Consider the following 19,875-nt stretch of genomic DNA (forward strand, 5'->3'; position numbering starts at 1 on the left):
GTGCATCCCGCTAGTGCTAATGCCTCTACCTAAACAGTGGTACTGGGAATGCCAATTTCATATTTGCCTGCCTTTTAAAAATAAACTCTAATACCTGACGTGTTTAAATTACTCAGGATTTACTAAAATCTTTCCAGAATGTCCTGTGTTGCTCTCCTGATCCAAACACGATTGTAACATAGTAACATTTGCAGAGCCCCCAAAAACAGTCTCTGTGAAGCATTTAACATTCATCTATTCAATAATATTTGTTGAGCCTGTGGGCCAGGAGGTTGCAAAAGGCTGAGGATCCTCTGTACCTGTCCTCAAAAACCTCTAGGGGCAATAGAAACTGTTAGCCAAAGACGCTTAACCTGGATTGCCACCTTAATACAGGGTGATTATTTCAGTATCTCTAGTAGAAAATGTTCCATTAGGATGTCGGGCTACAGGGAGGCACTGGGTAGGCCTTCAGTAGCAGTCCTTTACTGTGACCAAATTTATGAATTTACAGCATCCTAAATGGTATACAATTACAGGATCTCAAAAGCAATAAAATGCACATCTATCCCTGCCATAAACATTTTTTGAGCAATTATTTATTCTGTGCTTTGTGGGGAGTAATGAAATGAATCCGCACAGTTTACTAGATATGATTCCCCAGTTTCCCCATCTATAAAATGGGGATGAGTCCCTACTCTGCAGCAACATTAAAAGTAGGTTCTTGAGAAGAATACACGAACCAATCCTTAGAGAGTGCTCAGCACAGTCTCTGGTACCCAGTAAGTGCTCATTAAGTTACATTTATTAAAATGCATCATTGTTCACAAAGCACTTTTGTATGTTTTCTCATTTTGCTTCACAATACCCATGCAAGGGTAAGGAAACTGACTCAAAGACAGAGGGATTTTGCCAAGGCCACATAATTAGTTAAAAATTGGAAGAGCCAGACCTAAAAGCCAGTTTTCATAGCTCCTAATTTCACTCTTGCTAACACTTCAAGTTGAAATATAGAGGCGTATTTTCTGACTACAAAGAAGAAAGTTCATGCTTTCACAAAGGTTATTGCAATTCCTAATATTAATTATAGAATTAAGATGAGACATTTTACATGATTAAGGTTATGCCTATACAACTGAAATAACCACTTAAACCAGTAGAAATTCAACCAATTTACTAGTTTGGGAATCACCTAAGACAAAAATATGGGTTTGTGTTTGTGTGTGTGTGTGTGCGCACTGAGTGTAACAGGAATATGTTTAGCTGCAAATGATATAAAAACCAATCAATGTAGATTTATACAAGACAGTGATTTATTTATCTCACTAAACAAGAAATCAAAATAATAGGCAGTCCAAGATGGTATATCAGTTCCACAATTTCAAGAATCTTCTAGATTCCTTCTATCTTTCCACTACACTGTCTTTAGTGTTTGACATTCGATTTCATGCTTGCAACCTCATGGTAACAAGATGGTAGCACCATATCCATGTGTCATATCCTCATTCCAGGGAGGACACAGGTAGCAAAAATATTCATCTTTTTTCCTGAAACACTCATCTTACACCTCACCGGCCACAATTATGTCACATGGCCACCTCTAGAAGAAGTCCAGAAAACAAAACACTTTTAATTGGGCATATTTTTATCCCAAATTAAATCAGGGTTCTGTTAGCAAGACAAAAGGGAAGAATGAATAGCAGTGTCTGCCATTCTGACTTGTTTCTATGTCTTCAGCAACCCTAGAACATATAGTTTCTTTTCACTTAGACTCACGAAAATTTGAAATAGGTCTATCATGCACAGGACGCTTCTGTTGTGCCATTTATTGTTTTATTTTTGTTGTTTTTGTCTCTTGTGAGTAGAAAACAAATGTAAAATTGGGGCTAAGATTCTATCTATCTATCATCCGTCTATCTATCTATCTATCTATCTATCTGTCTACCTACCTACCTACCTACCTACTTACCTACCTATCTATCTATTCCTTTGGAAATGTCTAAAGAGGGCATTCCAAACCAACTTGAAAACACATACAGATAGCCACATTTCAAGTGCTCAACAGCCACACGTGGCTAGTGTCTACCATATAGGACAGTAGAGATATAGAACATTTCCACCATTGCAGAAAATTCTAATGGACAGCACTGCTCTAGAAGATCAAGACTTTAAGGAGCAATACTAGAACCAAATCATCTGAATGAGAGCAGCCCACCACTCAGAACATTTTTGTAATTCCTCTTTGGAAACTGTCTTCAGAGGCCCTTGCAAGCCACGTTAAGAAAACATCTTATTTCATCTATTTGGAGCTCATTGAGTGCCTCCTCAACAGCACAGTCCAGATAGTGTGCTACATGTGGGGATGCGACAAATAAGTAGACATGGTCCTTCCCCATTATGCCATGACCTATTAGAGGAACAAATAACTAAGATGGAATGTAATAGGTGTATAAATGTAAGGATGTACCACATGCTCTGGGAGCAGAAAGAAACAAATGATCCTAATTAGGACATTGAGAAAATGCCTTCTTTGTAAAGAATTCAGGTGAATGCCGTGCTAGGGGTTTCAGAGTTTTGCTTTGAAAGATCATTGAAGTATTTTCAAACAGAGGACTGACAAGAAGTTTTGTATTTTGAAAAGGTCATTCTGGTAGCAATTAGAGCAGGTAGACCATTGAAGGCAAGACCAGTTGGCAAGCTATGGAGATAATCTGGGTTAGAGATGTTGAGGGCTTTGATTAGGTCAATGGCCATGGGAACCCAGACAGAGAACAGATTCAAGAGAGGTCTGATTCAAAATACAAAGCTTGAGGATCATCCACTCTATTCTTCAGTCTTGGCTCTACATAACATTGTGCAATTGAAAAAAAATCATCCTCTAAAAATAGATTTACCACACCACTGGGGATATTCTAAAGAATGAGTTGCAAAGATTCAAAACAGTATTTCAGTATGCTCTGATTTAATAAAAACAAAGCAAGAAACACCATTTGTGTGTGTGGATAGATAGATAGATAGATAGATAGATAGATAGATAGATAAAGAGGGAGAGAGAGATGGGAGATTTTATAAAGATACAGACCAAGGTCTTAGCGATTATCTGAAGTTGGGTATGATCCAGAGTTTATTTTCTTCATTTTGCTAATCTGTATTTTCTATCTTTTTCTGTAATGACGATGTATTGTTTATGTAATAAAGAAAAGCTATTTTTTAAATAGTAATTTTAAAAAGGCACAGTCATTAAACCTAGGGAAGAGTTCTAATGTTTTCAACAATGTCAAATGGCTAAAATAAGTTTATTTCCCCCCAAGTTCACTACTTCAGAATAACACTCAGTTGAAATGTGAAAAAGATGTTTTCTTTAAAAAAACAAGCTCGCTATTTCACGGCTGTACCTTCTATAATTAAGGTATTAATTATAAACCACTTTTAAATGACCTGTCAGAGTTTACTTTGCCATTGTTCAGTAGATTAGTATTACCGTATGTAATTACAATAGAACATTATCTATAATTTACACCTTTCATTACTTTGTAATTTAGTCCTTCCTTTTCTTCCATGGAAATAACCAGTTCTCTAACCTTCCCACCCTCCAAACTCCTACTCCCCATAGGTATACCTAATGAGCTCAGATTTTCCATCTGGACTTAGGAAGGTGAAATGTTTCTCCTGCCTCACTCCCAGTTTTTCCAAGGCTAATGATTTTATATTTGGATGCCATCTCGGTTGCACTTCTCAGTGACACTTGGCATAGCTGAAAAGCATCTTCTCTGCCCCTTTGTACAAAATGGCTAGAGCTCTCTGTATGTCCTGCTCTACAACACTCTCTCTCCCACCTGGGCCCCCAGAAGCATGTTAGTGACAGTCTCTCAAGCCCACAAGTTCGCCTGGAGCCATCACTCTGCAGCTTTCCAGCAGCCCCCTTCCCACCCTCCAACCCCATCCTGGAATGCACATGCATGAAGGAGGGATGGGGTGGTGCATCAAGAATAATATATTTAATAGGAAGTAAAAGAAAACATCAATGAATTATCATTTTTGGTATGTACCTCACAGGTGACTTAATCAGTGGGCTTGTTTAGAAATGGATTATCTACTCTAGTGCAGTAGCAGAAATTAAAATTTCTGATTTGCCTTGTTTTGCCAATATTTAAGCATTTTGTTCTATTGAATGTGACTGCATGTACAGACACACTTTTGTTTAGTCTCTCACATGAAAAGAGAAAGCATAAGGCATGTCATTCAAGTCCTTTCTCATCCAAGCATTTTTACTGCAAATTACTAAATTTAGCTGAAAACAATAGGAAAGAGGATACGTTTTTCCCCTAGTATTTGCTCTATCAACCTAGCTTAGCAGCACAGAATATCTTGAATTGTAGTTAAAATAAAAGCTCTGGTTTATAAAATAACATTTGAGTTGCTGCTATATCAAAAGATCAGCATGCTGACCTGCTAAAATTAGGAAATAATTGTATGTTCCTCTCTATAGGATATGTATTTCAGAGGTTTAAGAAGTAAAGAAAATCCTGAAAAAGAATTCAAGAAAAATAGAAAGGAGAATGCTTCAAAGTAATGTCTGTATACATCATTTTCCTCCAAGGCTAATTAGCACTGAAATACTTTTTGCTGACTATTTGGCACTTGCTCCATACCTCCTGCTAACTAACATTTAAATAGGTGATGATAGCAACTATATTAAAATTAGAAAGCCTTTCTATAAATGAAAGTCAGAATTTATAATTTAGAAGATAATCTTGAATACTAATTATTATATTCATTACATTGCTTGCTTCAGATCTGCTTGTTACAAATTCTGGGTTCGAAAAACATGCAGCCTCATCTCATGATGCACTATAACTAGTACTTAGTTGTGCTAATAACTCTTAATTATGTAAAACAATAGATAATCCGACACCATCTTTGGGTTTGTTTCATATTTTTGGTTCTTATATTTGGATCTTGATTTGAAAATTCACTCAACCTCGAGTAAAATAACAAAGCCACAACCTAAAAATCTGAAGACTTGAATGTGGAGAAATTCCCTCTTTTTAATATTAAGGTCATACAGCGCATTCTGACTCTCTCCCTTCACTTAGATCAGCAGGTGTCTCTGCAGCTCCAGTAGACTGAGAAAGGAAAAAGAGGGGGCGATAAGAAAGGAAAAGAAATTGTCTATGTCGCTTGGGGGTGGGGGTGGGGGTTGTTTTAATATCATGATTAAAAGCTTTCCTTTTCAGTTTTAAAGTTCTTACCCATTACGGATTATGCAGCAGAATTTGGGTCTGTCCATCTGTAACTTATAAAAGGAAAGGAACAGGGAAGGAATAGGAGGCAGCAAAGGGATGCAAAGAGATGTAGGCGCGTGGGGACGGGAAGGGAGAGGCGGATTTGGCAGTCGAGGGGGGACGAGAGGAACAGGAATGGAAAGTGTGGCCTGGCCGTCGGGCCCTGCGGTGGGGAAGAGGCAGGGCCCACGACGTCTCACTGCCCCTCACCTCCAGCTTTTTCCTTTGTAGGTAGGGGCTATCAGGGATCTAGAAAGGGTCGGTCCACTAAGAAAGAAAAGGCTGTCACCCGAGGATGCGCAGACTCACGACCGCCTCTCCTGGGGCAGGAGGGTGGGCAGGGATGGCAGGGACAAGCAGCGGCCCCGAGGCAGACGGCTTCGCGGGCACCGGGGGGAAAAAAGGCCACCAGCCCGGATCCCGCGGAGCTAACAGCGCCCCAGGCCAGGGCGGTCCGTGAAGGGGAGGCCGCCGCGCTCGCCCCGCCCTCCAGGCGCCACCCGGGCACTCTGTCTCCGCCCGACCCTTTGCGGGCCTCGCCTTGTCCCCCGGAGTCCAGACCCTCTAGTTCGGCTCCGGCGCGGGGACTCGCTCCTCGCCATCTCGGGCGACAGCCCGCAAACAACATGGCGGCCTGGCGGTAGCCGCGGCGCCCCCTCGCCGGGCCCTCGGGGTTGGCAAGTGTGACAGCGGCCGGCGCCCCAGCCCCGCAACCAGCCAGCCCCGGGCGGCGCGGGGGCGGCCGCAGCGAGGAGCGGGCGGGGGCGGCGGCGGCGACCGCGGGCGGCGCGCGCGCGGGGCGGCGGCAGGGCGGGGCATCCGGGAGCGCGCGGGGCCGCGGCGCGGACGGGGGCGGAGCGGCGGCGGCGGCGGCGGCGGTGCAAGCGGCGGCCCAGAGCCCTCTCGCGGCCGCGGCGGCAGCAGCGCCAGCCCCAGCAGCAGCCCGGCCGCCGCCGCCGCCGCCGCCGCGTCGCGCTCCCGCCGCCCGGCCCGACATGAGTGAGGAGGGACGGGTGCCCTCGCCCGCCGCGCCGCCGGCAGAGGCGGCGGCCGCGCCCGAGGAGAAGAAAGGGAAGGAGCCGGAGCGCGAGAAGCTGCCGCCCATCGTGTCTGCGGGCGCCGGCGCGGCCGCGGTAGGTGCCAGGCGCTGGGCGCCCCGACGGCGGGCGTCGGGAGGGAGGGCGAGGGGCGCCCGGAGGCCCGCGTCTTCCCCGGGGACCCCGCGTCTTCCCCGGGCCGAAGTCAAATAGTTGTGGCTCGTGGACAGCCGCGGACACTTCGCCAGCTGCACCTTCCCCCCTCGGGAGATGCTGGGGTGGCCGGGGCCGCTGGTTGTGTTCGGTTATTTTCTGGTTTGGGGGTCCCCTGCTTTCTCTAAGGACATGACTAGCATCTTGGAACCGGCATTATCTGTTGGATGAGGATAAGGTGTCTGGCAGGCGGGAGACGGTTTTCCACGGAGCTGCCTGCCTGCTTGCTTTGGGGCGCGGAGGCTTCCCCCTTTTCTTCGCGTTTCTTTCCCTTCCCCCTTCAGATTGAACAGGCTCTGCGGCGATTTTCCGCTTAATTGTGACCTTTCGTTGCTGTCAGAGTGGTGGGAGGTAGGTGCCTCGGTGATGGTTTTCTTTTTCATATGGTACAGACATGTGACGTCAGGTGGGGAGGCTTTTTTAACCTTTTATTTAAACTCAAGTTATCTAAGCTTGACAGGAATGGTTTCCCAGCTGGATTTTCTTAAGGATTCTTTGGAGAGCGCTCTCCGACTTCGAACTACATGTTGCCAGATGATGTAATGGGACAGCCCTCCCCCCCCCCTTATTTTTACTGGTGGTTATGACTGTGGTCACTTTGGCGCACCAAAAAAAAGAAAAATTCTGATTTTTGAGATTTTTATTTGACATAGTATTTAAATACTTTTTGAAAGTTTGCTTTGGTGCATTTAAAGACCATGACTTGTCATGCAGCTGTGCGTGACAAAATAGTAAAAGTTTAGGGAACATGATACATTTTCTTTATACCTGCTTGCAATTCATTACTTAAAACCTCCCTCTTAAATGACTAAGAACTTACTAAAATAGCTCACTCTTCTTTAAAGTATTAGTGTTAGGAATAATGTTTTGATTCGGTAGGTTTTTAAAAAATGTCTAAGTACTGTGATAACTGGAAATTGTTAGAACAAGCTTTTTAGGTTAAATCATTGCGGCAAAGTGTGGACAGTAATAAAATGACAGACATTTTTAAAATTTGGCTACAATTGATTGGTGAATTGGAGTTGAAGTTAACGATTATTTTGGGAAATGCTTTGAAGGAATTTGTCACCCAACTGCTTGCAGACTCAGCTCCTACTGTTAGTACCCCAGGCTTTTAGAGCTTGTCTAGGAAGTTCTTAACTTGCAAATAGGTAATGTTTCAACAGCTCATTTCTAAGTCAGTGTTTAGATCAATGTATGCATATGCTTATAGAAACAGTTATATGGATGGGGTTAGGTCCTCATGTGAACACCCTCCCCAAAACATATTTATCTCAGTGTAACTGAAAAATCGAAGGTTTGGAATAAAAACTTGTAGAAATTGTTACAGTGTGGACACATGTCTACAGACTGTTATCTGAAACCTGTGGGGCTTTGGAATTCAGAGTTTTTCAGATTTTAGAAAGGTAATTTGGTACATATATATAATACCCATAGTGGGGTCCTGGCTGTAATCAAGCATGTCTATAGCTCTGCAGTGAAATGTGTGTGTGTTCCTGCTAAATTAGGTCAACTGAAACCATAAGTAGCTTCATGTCAGTTCAGATCAGGTTGGATTGTCAGGTACATGTTTTGTCACCAAATGAATTACAAAAGCCTTTCAATTTTAAGAGCTTATAGGATTTTGGAATTGTGAATTAAGGATTAGGCACTTGTACTACTAGTCAAACAGAAGAATGGAGTTCAAGAAGTTTTTTAAAATCTTGAATTAAACCTTGAAAAGACATAGCTTAAGTTAGAAGAGGATGAGGATGAATAGAAAAAAAGATTCTGAAGGCAATTTCTGGTGCCCTACAAGGTCTTTTAGGGTTGGTGGCATTTTTTTTTGACAGTTTTTTTTTTTTTAATGACATTCAGAATTTATGGCTCTTTGAATTGACAGAACTTTGTCATTAGCACTGTTTTGAGTCAGGACAGGAGGGAAAAGGACTTTTTCTCAGATTTTGCAGCAGGAGTTACAGGAGCAAGGGGAAGATGAGGAACTTGTCGGTGATATGTGTGTGTGTTTGTTGAAGAGAGATTTCCAGAGCTGGAATTTTCAGCTACAGCAGTGAAAAGCTTAAGTCAAGAAAATATGTGCTTGGTCCTCCAGGGGGCAAGAAAGCCAGGAGAGCTGGGATGGTGACTGAGTTCACCAGTGGGTGGGGAAGGCCTTGGTGTGGGAGGCAGGGAAAGACAGCTTGTGGCCTGTTCCGTTGTTTTCAGCCTCCTCGCAGATTAAATAGAGCTTCTGGAGGTTTGCCTAGTAACCTGATTGCCATCGGTAACTTTTTTCTTTGAACCTTTTTAGTGATTCTTCCTTTTTCTCCCAGGTTAACAGCTCTGTCTATGTAGATTGAGTTTATGAGTCAATGTAGCCCTACGGTACTACCAGCTTTTTCCAAAAAGCAGTGTATCACATTTTTATGAGAGTGTGGAAATAATTTAGAGTGACAGCTCCCTAAAATAAGTAGAAGGCCAGATTATGATGACCTTAATTAAACTTGAAGACTTGGGACTATATCCCTGAAGTTGAAAGAAGGGTGCAGGGGTGGGACTAAGGGTGCCGCTCTGGAGAGGTGATGCAAGTCCACAGAGCTGAGGAGAATAAAGAATTTGAAGTAGTGTCTGGGTATGAAGAGCTGATGGTGTGAATATTGAATTTACTGAGGTTGACGGATTGGAGTGGAGGAGAATATTGTAAATTAGTTGCTGATGTAACACAGAAGTTAGAAAAAATTGGTGGGTGGGGAAGGAGAAAATGGTCAAGGAGGGGCAGGAAATAACAGTGGCAAGCCAGGATGAGTTTGACTGTCTACTTAACATTTAAATCAGGCGAACAGGAAAAGGGAGGTTCTCCACGGGATAGGGTAGCAAGGAATGAAGTGGGTTTGAGAAAAAGCTAGATTTTACTTCAGTCAGGGAAGTTGAGGAAATCAGTTTAGGGTTTTAAAGGGAAGTTTGCCCATAGTGAAGGCCAGGATACTTGTCCAGTAGGTGGAAGGTGAGGGGAAGAGTTTGAGGGAAAGTGTAAGGTGTGTGGAGAGGAATTGATAGGAAGTCAGTACTAACAAGAATGAGAAGTTTGTATGCATTGTGTCAAGTGTGTATAAGTGGGCTCGTTGGAGCCGCTGGGCTAAAATATACCTACCAATTATCGAATATCTATTATGTGTAGCTTTGCACTAGATACTACAGAAAGCACAAAGACAAGGGTAAAAAAAATAAAAAGGTTCCTGCCTCACTGTAGGCAGAGCTAACAAATGAAAACATAACAAAACAAAGCATTATGTAAAAGCCGAAATGAGCCATAGAAACGGTTTGCACTATAGGAGATCAGAGAAAGGAAATCAATGTGTGTGGAACTGTGAAGAAAGGCCTTGAAGTAAAGGTAATTATTTAAGCTGGCTGGCCATTGAAGGATGATAGGATTTGGGTGGGCAAAAGAAAGCAGAAAAGTAATCTAGTGGGGAAAAGAACATGAACAGGCTTAAAGGGGAGAATTAGTAATAGGGTGAGCCCAATGGAAACCTGCTGGGAACTTGTGGGAGGTAAGATTGCCTGGGGCCTGGCACCACATCACTAGGCAGAGAGGCTTGGACATTTTCTTCTGTGGTTAGTGGGAAGCCATTGGAGTTTCTTAAATAGAGGAACAACATAATGAAGTCAGTGGTAGTGATTAGAGGTAATTAGACTGGAGGAGGGAGGAGGCGGAGGGTGAAGGAGGGAACTTTATAGTTCATACCTGAGATGATGGCGCATCCACTAGGGTGGTGGCCATGCGGTGAGGTGTAAGGGATGGAAGAGGCCATATCATGTGGAACTTAAGTAGACAACAGGAATGAAAGACAAGGAAGATTCATAAAGAAAAAGGATTCTGAAGTTTCCAGATGAGTTCTCTCAGAGAAAAATATTTACATAAAAAGGCACTCCAGCCAACAGCGTTCCAAATAAACATATGTCTCTGTGAATTTACATAAATGCTGCCCATCTAGGTGTTTGGAACAGTCTTATACACGGAAAATCTTATGCCTTATGTCCATTATGTTCTAAATAAAAGGTGAGATGGGAAAGAATGAAGGCTATGGTGGCGAAGATGTTTTAAGCAATTTAATAAACCACAGATATTACAAAAATACATCATATATGTATATGTGTAATACATATAAGTAATGTAAATAATAGTCGCTATTTGAGTACCTACTCTCTGCTAAGCGTTTTCCATGTATCTTTTCTTTAGTCAGTCAGTGCAACCAAAAACAATAACACAACTGCTGTGATTGTGAGGAAGATATTGTTCCCATTTCACAGAAAGGAATCTGAGAGCCAGAGGTTACGTGTACCTTGCCAAAGGGTAAAATGGCTAGTAAGGGGCAGAGCTTGGTTTAAAATTGAGATGTTTCTGACTAAAATACTGATGCTCTTTCTCCTGTTCCGTATACTCTGTGATAGGAGCCACGTGGTTCAAAGAACCTACACTGATAACAATATTTCTTATTTTAAGAGGATGTGGTCCGGTGACAAATTTGTTCAAAATTTTGTTACCAGAGATAGAACTATTGTGGGAGAGAAAGCTGTGTTCCAGGACATCTGATAGTTTCACTTTTAATATGGTTTGAGTGTATCATTAAATTCTACGTAAAATAAAGCAATCTCATAAAGAAAAATAATCTGAGAGTCTTAAGACACTAAAAAGGGAGGACTATAGCTATATAAATACATATCCAGGGTGTCTCTAATTTTGAGTGGGTTGTAAAGTCTGTCAACTTTTTTTTTTTTAACTGCAAAGCCATAAGGTAGTTGCCTGGTTATTCTCCTGTTCATAATTAATTCAGGATGGTAGGACACAAATAATTTGACTAGATTTAACAATTGGAGAAAAGTGGTCATTATAAGTTGTGACCCAGGGAAATTCCAAAAGTGTTAAATACAATACTGCTTTGCTATTTGTAACTCCCTTTCTATGAAATGGGGAAAATAATAGTAGAACCTACCTCATAGGGTAGATAGGAAGACCTGTCTGATAAATTAATTAACGCACATAAAGCATTTAGAAAAGAGCCTTGACAAAGTAAGCACTTAATAAGTGTTAGATGATGATATTATTATTAGCAAACCGACATCTACAGCTGGAAAGCTGTTTGTAAGCCAGCCAGCCCTTTCTACTCTTGTCCTGTGGCTTGGATGCTTTCCTTCACAACTTTCTTTATCAAGCCTCAGACCCTGTAGATATTGCCTTCATCAACCCATCGCCCTTCTCCTCCCCTACCCATCCCCGCCCCACACGCTCTGAGTTAAGGGATGTCACGCACTCTTTGAACTCTTCAGGGCTGGTGTATGCCTGGGTTCATATGAATTTCTTTTTGAAGAAGAGAAATACGGGGTAAAGCTTCAAAAAGGGATACAGGTAGTGTTGCCAGAGTAGCAGCTTATTTTGGCATAGTGTTTAGAAATTAACTTGTATATTTTTAGTCAGAGTTGAGGAGAGAGTAGAGAAAGATCAGCAGAAGATGAGTGAGGAAGAGAGTGGAGCTGAGAAAGCTCTGGGAAGCTTGGATTTCCCTACTTTTTCTCCTATTGTTTTTTAGTATTACAGTTGACACTATGGATGAAGGATCCCTTTGCATTGCAAAAATGTTAGACTGTTGAGCCTTATGTGAATAACTAGTTGTTCCTAAGTTGATATTTGTAATTGGGTGACATTTTAGTAAGCAATCAAAAAATATTTTGGTGGAGAATGAATGTAATAAGTGAACAAGCCTTTTAAAAATAGAAATTATTGAAATTGTACTGATTCAGCCAAATTGAAAAGTCAGTCTGAAGTTAGTCATTGAAAATTAACTTAGTTTTGATCCAGATGTTTTTATTAAAGAACAAGAAATTCGTTGACGAATTGTAACTGCACCAAATCACACATTTTAAAAAAGTAATATTTTACTATATAAGGATAATCTATTGATGCAATTTCTTCTTTTCCTATGTTGTAAAAAAAAGTGAATAAATATCCTATGCCACCTTGCCTTCCTGATGATAAGTGAACACAAATTTCTGACCTTCAGGACTAACATTTCTTTTATGTTAAGTAGGGTTAATTTTCAGTTATCTATAAGATCAGTATCAACTGCATTGTGACTATTTTGGTGACAGAATTTTCTTTCAGAATCCACTTCCTTATTTCCTAGTCTCCTTTAAAAGATGTGCTTTATATTGCTTAAAGAAAACAATTCCACTTGGGCCAGTGCTATTTGATTTGGGAGGGAAATTCACACCCTGAAAGTAGCTAATTTTTCACATTTTAATGGAAGGATGTAGAGCACACATAGCACTTGTGATTTGATAACCCAGCATCCTTATAGGGAACTGTGAAAAAACATACAAAAAAGAAAAACAAAATATCTTTACCTGGTAACAGGGCCTGAAATAGTCTCCTTTGTGGACTCTAAAGACAGTTGAGGCTTCTCATCTGATGTGGCCCTAACTGATAGTTTAGGTTAGTGTATTTAAAAAGTTGGTATAGCAGAGTATCTTAAATGTTTTTGTTTTCTTTTTAACTTAAAACATATGAATGTATGGGGCCCTCCCGGTGGCGCAAGCGGTTGGGTGCACGCGCTCTGCTGCGGCGGCGCGGGGTTCGCCGGTTGGGATCCCGGGCGTGCACTGACCCACCACTTGGCAAGCCATGCTGTGGCAGCATCCCATATAAAGTGGAGGAAGATGGGCACAGATGTCAGCCCAGGGCCAGTCTTCCTCAGCAAAAAGGAGGATTGGCAGATGTTAGCTCAGGGCTGATCCTCCTCACAAAAAAAAAAACCAAAAAAAAAACATAAATGTACATTTATTCACCAGTCTTTTGACACCACAACCTTTGCTTAGTATCTCAGGAAGCCACTCTCTCTTTTTTTTTTTTTATGAGGAAGATCAGCCCTGAGCTAACATCTGCCAATCCTCCTTTTTGCTGAGGAAGACTGGCCCTGGGCTGACATCTGTGCCCATCTTCCTCCACTTTATATGGGACGCTGCCACAGCGTGGCTTGACAGCGGTGCATCGGTGTGCGCCTGGGATCCGAACCGGCGAACCCTGGGCTGCCGCAGCGGAGCGTGCCACTTAACTGCCTGCGTCACCGGGCTGGCCCCTACTCTCTCTTTTATTAAAGGAGTTTTTCTATGCATCGTTGAGACTGAAGGAGATGTGTTTTATATTAGGGGCACTTAATTTATTGCCAAAATATTCATTTTTGGATCTGAAACATAAATTTCCAAAAGTGTACAGATTACCATTGTCCCTATGTACATATCAGAAATTAACAAAGCAAGAAACTCAGGTTTTGTTCATTCAGACATCTTTTATTCTTGTCTATAGAGTATTTTATACCATATTTAAATTTGCTGCCTTTCCAGCAAAATCTCTTCTTCCAAAATGAAGGGGGGAAATTATGAATCAGAATAATCATTCTATCCCTTTTCCTAAGATTGTATGTTGGGTTGGATCTAGTTCAAGAAAGTGTGTTTCCTCTATCTAGATCAGCTCTGTCCCTAAAAATATAATGTGAACCACCTATGTAATTTAAAATAACCACATTAAAAAGAATAAAAAAAGGTAAAATTAATTTTAATATATTTTATTTAACCCAGCATGTCCAGAAACTTACCATTTCAACATTTAATCAATATAGATACTTAATGAGATAATTTACCTCTTTTTCATGCTAAGCCTTTGAAAATTGTGTATTTTACACTTACTAGATATCTCAGTTTGGACTAGCACATTTCAAGTGTTCAATAGCCACATGTGGTGAATGGCTATATTAGTGTAGATTTAGATGATAGCTTCTTGGTCTGCCAAGATTTCTTAAATTTGTTCTTAGTTCTAATTACTGTTTATCTCTATTTTAGCAGTCCTTAAAGTGTGGTCCTCCACATCCTTTTAGAGGTCCATGAGGTCGAAACTACTTTTATAATGATAATGAGATCTTATTTGTCTTGTTTTGTTCATGGTTATTCTCTCATGAATGTAGTCTAGTTTTCTAGAGGCTACATGACACATGATATTGTAACGAATGCAGAAGCAGATATAAGAATTCAGCTGTCTTCTCTTAAACCAGATATTTAAAAAGATTTGCAAAATGTAAAACAATGCCACTCTTCTCACTAAATTTTTTTTGTTTGGGAAAATATAATTATTTTACATAAAATGTTATTTATGTTAATAAGAAAAGGGTTTGTTGTTATTTTAAAAGGAATTGGTACATACATATAATAATTTTTAAGAGTATAAAGGGGTCCTGAGACCAGAAAGTTTGAGAACCACTACCCTAATGTATGTTGAATTTCTTCTGTACTATTACCATTAATGCTTTTTATTTGGCATTATTGGTGACAGGTATTCTACATAAGTGAATTTTCTGAATAACCAAGTGTTATTGGACATTTTAGAATGCTCAATCATTATTTATGGAGCATTTTCTAAAATACAGTATGTACATCTCTTCTCAAAGAGAAGATATTGAACATAATTTATCATATTCTGGTGACTGGATCCCCTGTGACAACTTTGCATCCAGAGCCAACCAAGCCAAAGAGCTCTATGTAGGGTCCATCTACCTAAGTGTCTGTAGTACATTGTCTCTTCAGTAAATAAAATTTCTGCCAGTCTGACCTATCTAAATAGATAGCTAGAATGTAACATTAATTTTCACTTGATATAGTTTAAAATGCAAGCATTTCCAGCTTGTTTGCAAAGCTAGTAGTTTAAAAATGTTATGAATAATGAATTTTGTAGACACTGAAATTCAATTTAAAATATTTTAATTCAGAGTGAGATATTAAGGCTTTAAAAAGTATTTTGTGATGGAACAGAGCCAGCAATTATTCTTTTCTCAAAGATTGGTTTAGAATGTGAACAAAAATGTTTTATCTTTTAAGGCAGCTTTTGGAGGATAAAGGATGAGCAAAGTAAATTTTACCAGAATTTTGAACATAATGGAACTTATTATTCAATACAAAAGCTATCATGGAAAACCATGAATATCCTTCTTATTGGCATCTGATAGAAAAATATGAAAGAAATCATAAATTTAACTCAGATGTAGTCTGTTCTTCAGTAAAGGTTGAAAGTAGGAACTCATGTATTAAAATAAAATTTAAAATAAGGTTGACTAATTATTTGTTAACAGGAGCAGAACAGGTACTCTAAGTATTTGTCTATTTCAGTTTTTTGAAATTATTTAAATTATAATCTTACATATAATATGTGTGATTATGTAGTCAAAAAGACCATTGAGGTCCATGTTAGGAATTTGTGAAATATGACCTTTGATTAGTTAGTTATGTTATTACTACATAGAACTTTTCTGCTGTTTATTAAACTCTCAGCTTCTGCCTGGAGAGGCAAGTCCAATATTTATTATGCCAAATTTAAGTATTTTGGGTTTTTTTCCTCAATGAATTCTTAGTGTTTTTCCCCCCTGTGTTCCCTATTTGTACTTACCTTCAATCTATAACAGCTGGTTGGTCATCCTGCTACTATCTGTTCTTCAACACATCCAGCCCACTGTTTGTAGGCTGGCCACATGCCAAGACTTTATCTTGAGTGTGCTCCTTCTGGAGGACTCATAGATAACACTTCATAAACTCCTCAGGAAACCAGATGTAATAACTGTGGTAGATCCAATTCTTAGAAGGCTTGTAAAGGAATGTGCTCTAATCTTTAATTTAGTCTGAAGTTTGGTGTCATATTAATACCCAGTTGCTTCTTGATTTAAGTCTATAATTTTTAGTTAATCAGTTTACCATTGCACAACATGCTGCCCTGTGTTTTTCTCATGGAAGTATTAGGTTGTGTGTAAGATTTCTCTTGTGCAAGTCAGTATGGGACAACTACTGTTTTGAGGGTTTGCTTTTATTTATCTGTAGTGCCCTGTCAACCTATGAAATTGTCCATGATTAATTTCCTGTCATTTCAAGTGTCAAGTATCAAGAGCACAGTCATCTTACAAGCAAGAGACTTATTTGACCATGGATTTTTTTTTTCATTTCTCTTTTTGATTACAAGGAACAGAAAATCAGATCATATATGCCTCCTTTTTGAAAAAAGAGATTTATTGGAATGATACACATAGATTAAAACCGGAAAGCAAACAGGAACAGAGACTGGCTGCTTTCTGTGCCTCTGCTGTTCTCTCGCTCTTGACTGGTCACTCTTTTCCATATTCCTCCATCTAAAATCTGGAGGGACCTCATCTGATTGTTATACTCGGAAGCATCAATGCTCTTTATGCCAGGCCACCTACGTATGGCCACCCAGCCTACAGACGGCTGCCTTTTGGTTGAGTGCCTGTCTCTGCTCCAGTCCATGCCCATTCCTGCACAAAGAATAGCAGTAATGCTGTGGGGACCATGAGTGGGGCAGTTTAAATAGAAACAAACATTGAATTTGGCAGCCATAATAACATGCTCAATGTATCTTCCCTCAGACCTTTATCCCCTTCCAGCCACTGGCCTTTCTCCTCTTCTGCAAAGCTTCTGGACAGAGCAATCCTTGCTCATTGCTTTTATTTCCTAACTTCTCATTCATTCGCGAATCCATTTCATATAGTTTCTGCCATCACCACTCCCTTGAATCTGTTATTACCATAGTCCCCAAGATTTCATTGTTGCTCATTCTAGTAGGCACATTTTAGACCTAACCACTATTCATCATTTAACATTGTTGACCACTTTTTTTCTTGAAACTTTATCCTCCCTTAGTTTTTAATACATCACCTTCTCTTGTATTTCTTATCACTTTGGCCATCCTTAATCTTCTTTGTCAGCTCATATCATACATGACGATATCTCCCGCAGTTCTGTCCTTGTATTAGTTTTGCATAATGATTACTACATAGCAGCATAATGATAACACTATTAATTAGAAGAAATCCATTATTTTGGCGTGATAAACATGCCTTTGCCTGGTGAGCATTGGTTCCTTTTCTAGCCATTCACAAATATATGTTTACATAACCCAGTCTAGAATTTTCTTCAAGTTTTTACATATTCTTAAACCATATGCTCTCTTTATGATGAGGTGTCAAAGTATGTCTGTTCTCCTGAAATTTGAAATAAAGCATTTTTGTTGTTCATTTCATTTATTTTGTAATTTATGGATGTGTTCTCGGATCCTTGTCATGCTTCACGCTTGGACCTGAAATAGCTGTTACCATTTTGCCATTGCTTTGGCCCAGCCTGCCGTGCCTCTTCCTTCTCTGTTACCTCTGTCTCAGTTTGGACTCTGTTTCTTCCAATAGGCCTGGTTTAGCTTCTAGTACTACTCCGCTTCAGTCTATTCCCTACACTGGTGACAGAGTGATTTTTCTAAGATACAGATATGATCATGTCACTGCCTATACCTTCCAGGATAGAATCTGTATTCCATAGCCTGAAGGCTTCATGATGTGGTCCCTGCCTACCTTTCCAGTCTCGTCTCACTGGGCCATTCTCCCTTTCTGATTCTGTATTCCAACTACATTGCTCCCTAAATCCTGTTGTTGCTCAGTCTTAGATAACATCCATGACAGTTATCAACAAGAAAATGCCCCTGATATATTAAGTTATTGTAGATAGTTACAACTGAGTTAACAAAGCCGTGTTACTGAGGGGCCATTCATTGACCTGTTTTTACCAATTGGTTACTTTTATTAATTACCATCTATAAATGAAATATATAATGCATCAAATTTGGCATTTGTTCCCACTATTATTTAAGATATTTTGATAGAACAAAACATACAAATAAGCAAACTTGGCCCCAGTAGTTAATAAAATTCTTATTTAAGTATCCTAATCTTTATAGCAAGGAATGATTTACTTTTTCAAATGCATAGTTTATTTTGGTTTTATTTTCGTAATCAACGTACTGGTTCTGTACACTTGAGCATCTTGCTTTAATTTACCAAGATTATGCAAATTATATAATCTACTAAGACTGTTTTATAGAAAAGTATCTTGTATCACTGTCTTCTTTATCTCTTTCTCCAATTTTCTCTGTTCTTCTTGGGAATCTGCATTATAAATCTACTAGAGATTAGAACTGATAGTTGTTAAATAGCAAGTGGATTGAATCAGTTACTTGTTATTTTTTATTATTTGGAAATTCCACAAGTGAACTAAGCAATGTGCTTTGGGACCTCCTTTTATTAAGAAGGGGTGGAGGAAGGAGGAGGAAAAGAAAGTGAAATATTGAGTCTTTCCTACATTGCAAGCACATCAAAGGTTTCCCTAAGGCTAAGGTACACTTAGTTTTTAATTTCTTCTGATTAGGTGAGTTGCTCCTAAAGCTACTAAATATCCTTCAGCATATGTCTATACAAGTAGAGAAGACAATATCAGCCACAAAGGACTGTTGTGAAAACAGGCTGATATGTATGTGTAACACACCCACTGTCGCATGATAAACCCTTAATGTGTGATAGCTGCCATAGCCAGAGATTCTGAGATATGGTGGTTTATGAGTACAGACTTCAGGTCATTCAGATGAGAGTTTGAATTCCCACTTAACCAGCTCTGTGAACTTGGGCATGGTACTTCAGATTCCTCATTTGCAAAATGAGGTGTAAATACATATCTCATAGGAATCTTGTATTAAAGCACCTAACATAGTACTAGGCATATAGCGAGTACTCAATATATGACTTGTCTTAGTGTGTTGTTAGCACAGGAATAATCATTTGTTGAGCACCCATTGTGCTGTAGGTTCTGTACAAGACCCTGGATGATATTGTGTGTGATTCTGAAACTTCAGATTCATAACTAAAATCTATTAGAAGAATACTTTATTTCAGTTAGGTGATATGTTTAACTTTTATAGACTGGATCATGTGGGCTAATCCTAAGCTAGAAATATTAACTCAGATGTCACTGAGCCTAAATCTATCCAAGAAGCAAGCAAAAACAAATAAAGCAAACAAAAACAACAAATTCTATGAGCAGCCAAGATTTCACATGCAAAAAATTGCATATACGTACTTTCCTCATGGAAGTATTCCTCAAGTTTTCATTTAGTGTCCATCACATCTCTGTTGCTTGTTACCTGAATGACTTTAGGTGAGTCTCAGACAATTCCAGTTTCCTCATCTCTGAAATAAAGGAGTTAAATAACTAATTTCTAAAAGTCCTTTAATTCCAGAAACTTTTTAATTCTGTGTGTATAGTATCTGAATCTTTAAAAAAAGGAAAAGATAATAAATTTAAAGTGCAAGATGGATGTACAAGATTCACTTATGTCAAGCTTTGTGATGAATAAGGAATTTCTGCTCCAGCAAGAAGGACCAGGATGAGAAAAATTATAGTTTCAGTGGAATAATTTAAGTAAATTACAGTCATAAATAAGAATTTGATTTTTTTGG

The 19,875-nt window shown here is 39.7% G+C and overlaps 1 protein-coding gene across 1 annotated transcript in view; it reads left to right on the forward strand.

Moving 5' to 3' along the window:
- The first annotated feature begins 6,219 nt into the window (after nucleotides 1-6,219).
- Nucleotides 6,220-19,875, forward strand: part of HECTD2 (HECT domain E3 ubiquitin protein ligase 2) — a 78,327-nt gene continuing 64,671 nt past the window's right edge. The window contains exon 1 of the mRNA XM_004427821.3: nucleotides 6,220-6,397. Coding sequence (XP_004427878.1) covers nucleotides 6,260-6,397 — 138 coding nt within the window. The 5' untranslated portion in view covers nucleotides 6,220-6,259. The remainder of the gene's footprint in view (nucleotides 6,398-19,875) is intronic.

Source organism: Ceratotherium simum, chromosome 6 (assembly GCF_057802395.1).
Source record: "Ceratotherium simum simum isolate JZ-2026a chromosome 6, ASM5780239v1, whole genome shotgun sequence".
Taxonomy (NCBI): domain Eukaryota; kingdom Metazoa; phylum Chordata; class Mammalia; order Perissodactyla; family Rhinocerotidae; genus Ceratotherium; species Ceratotherium simum.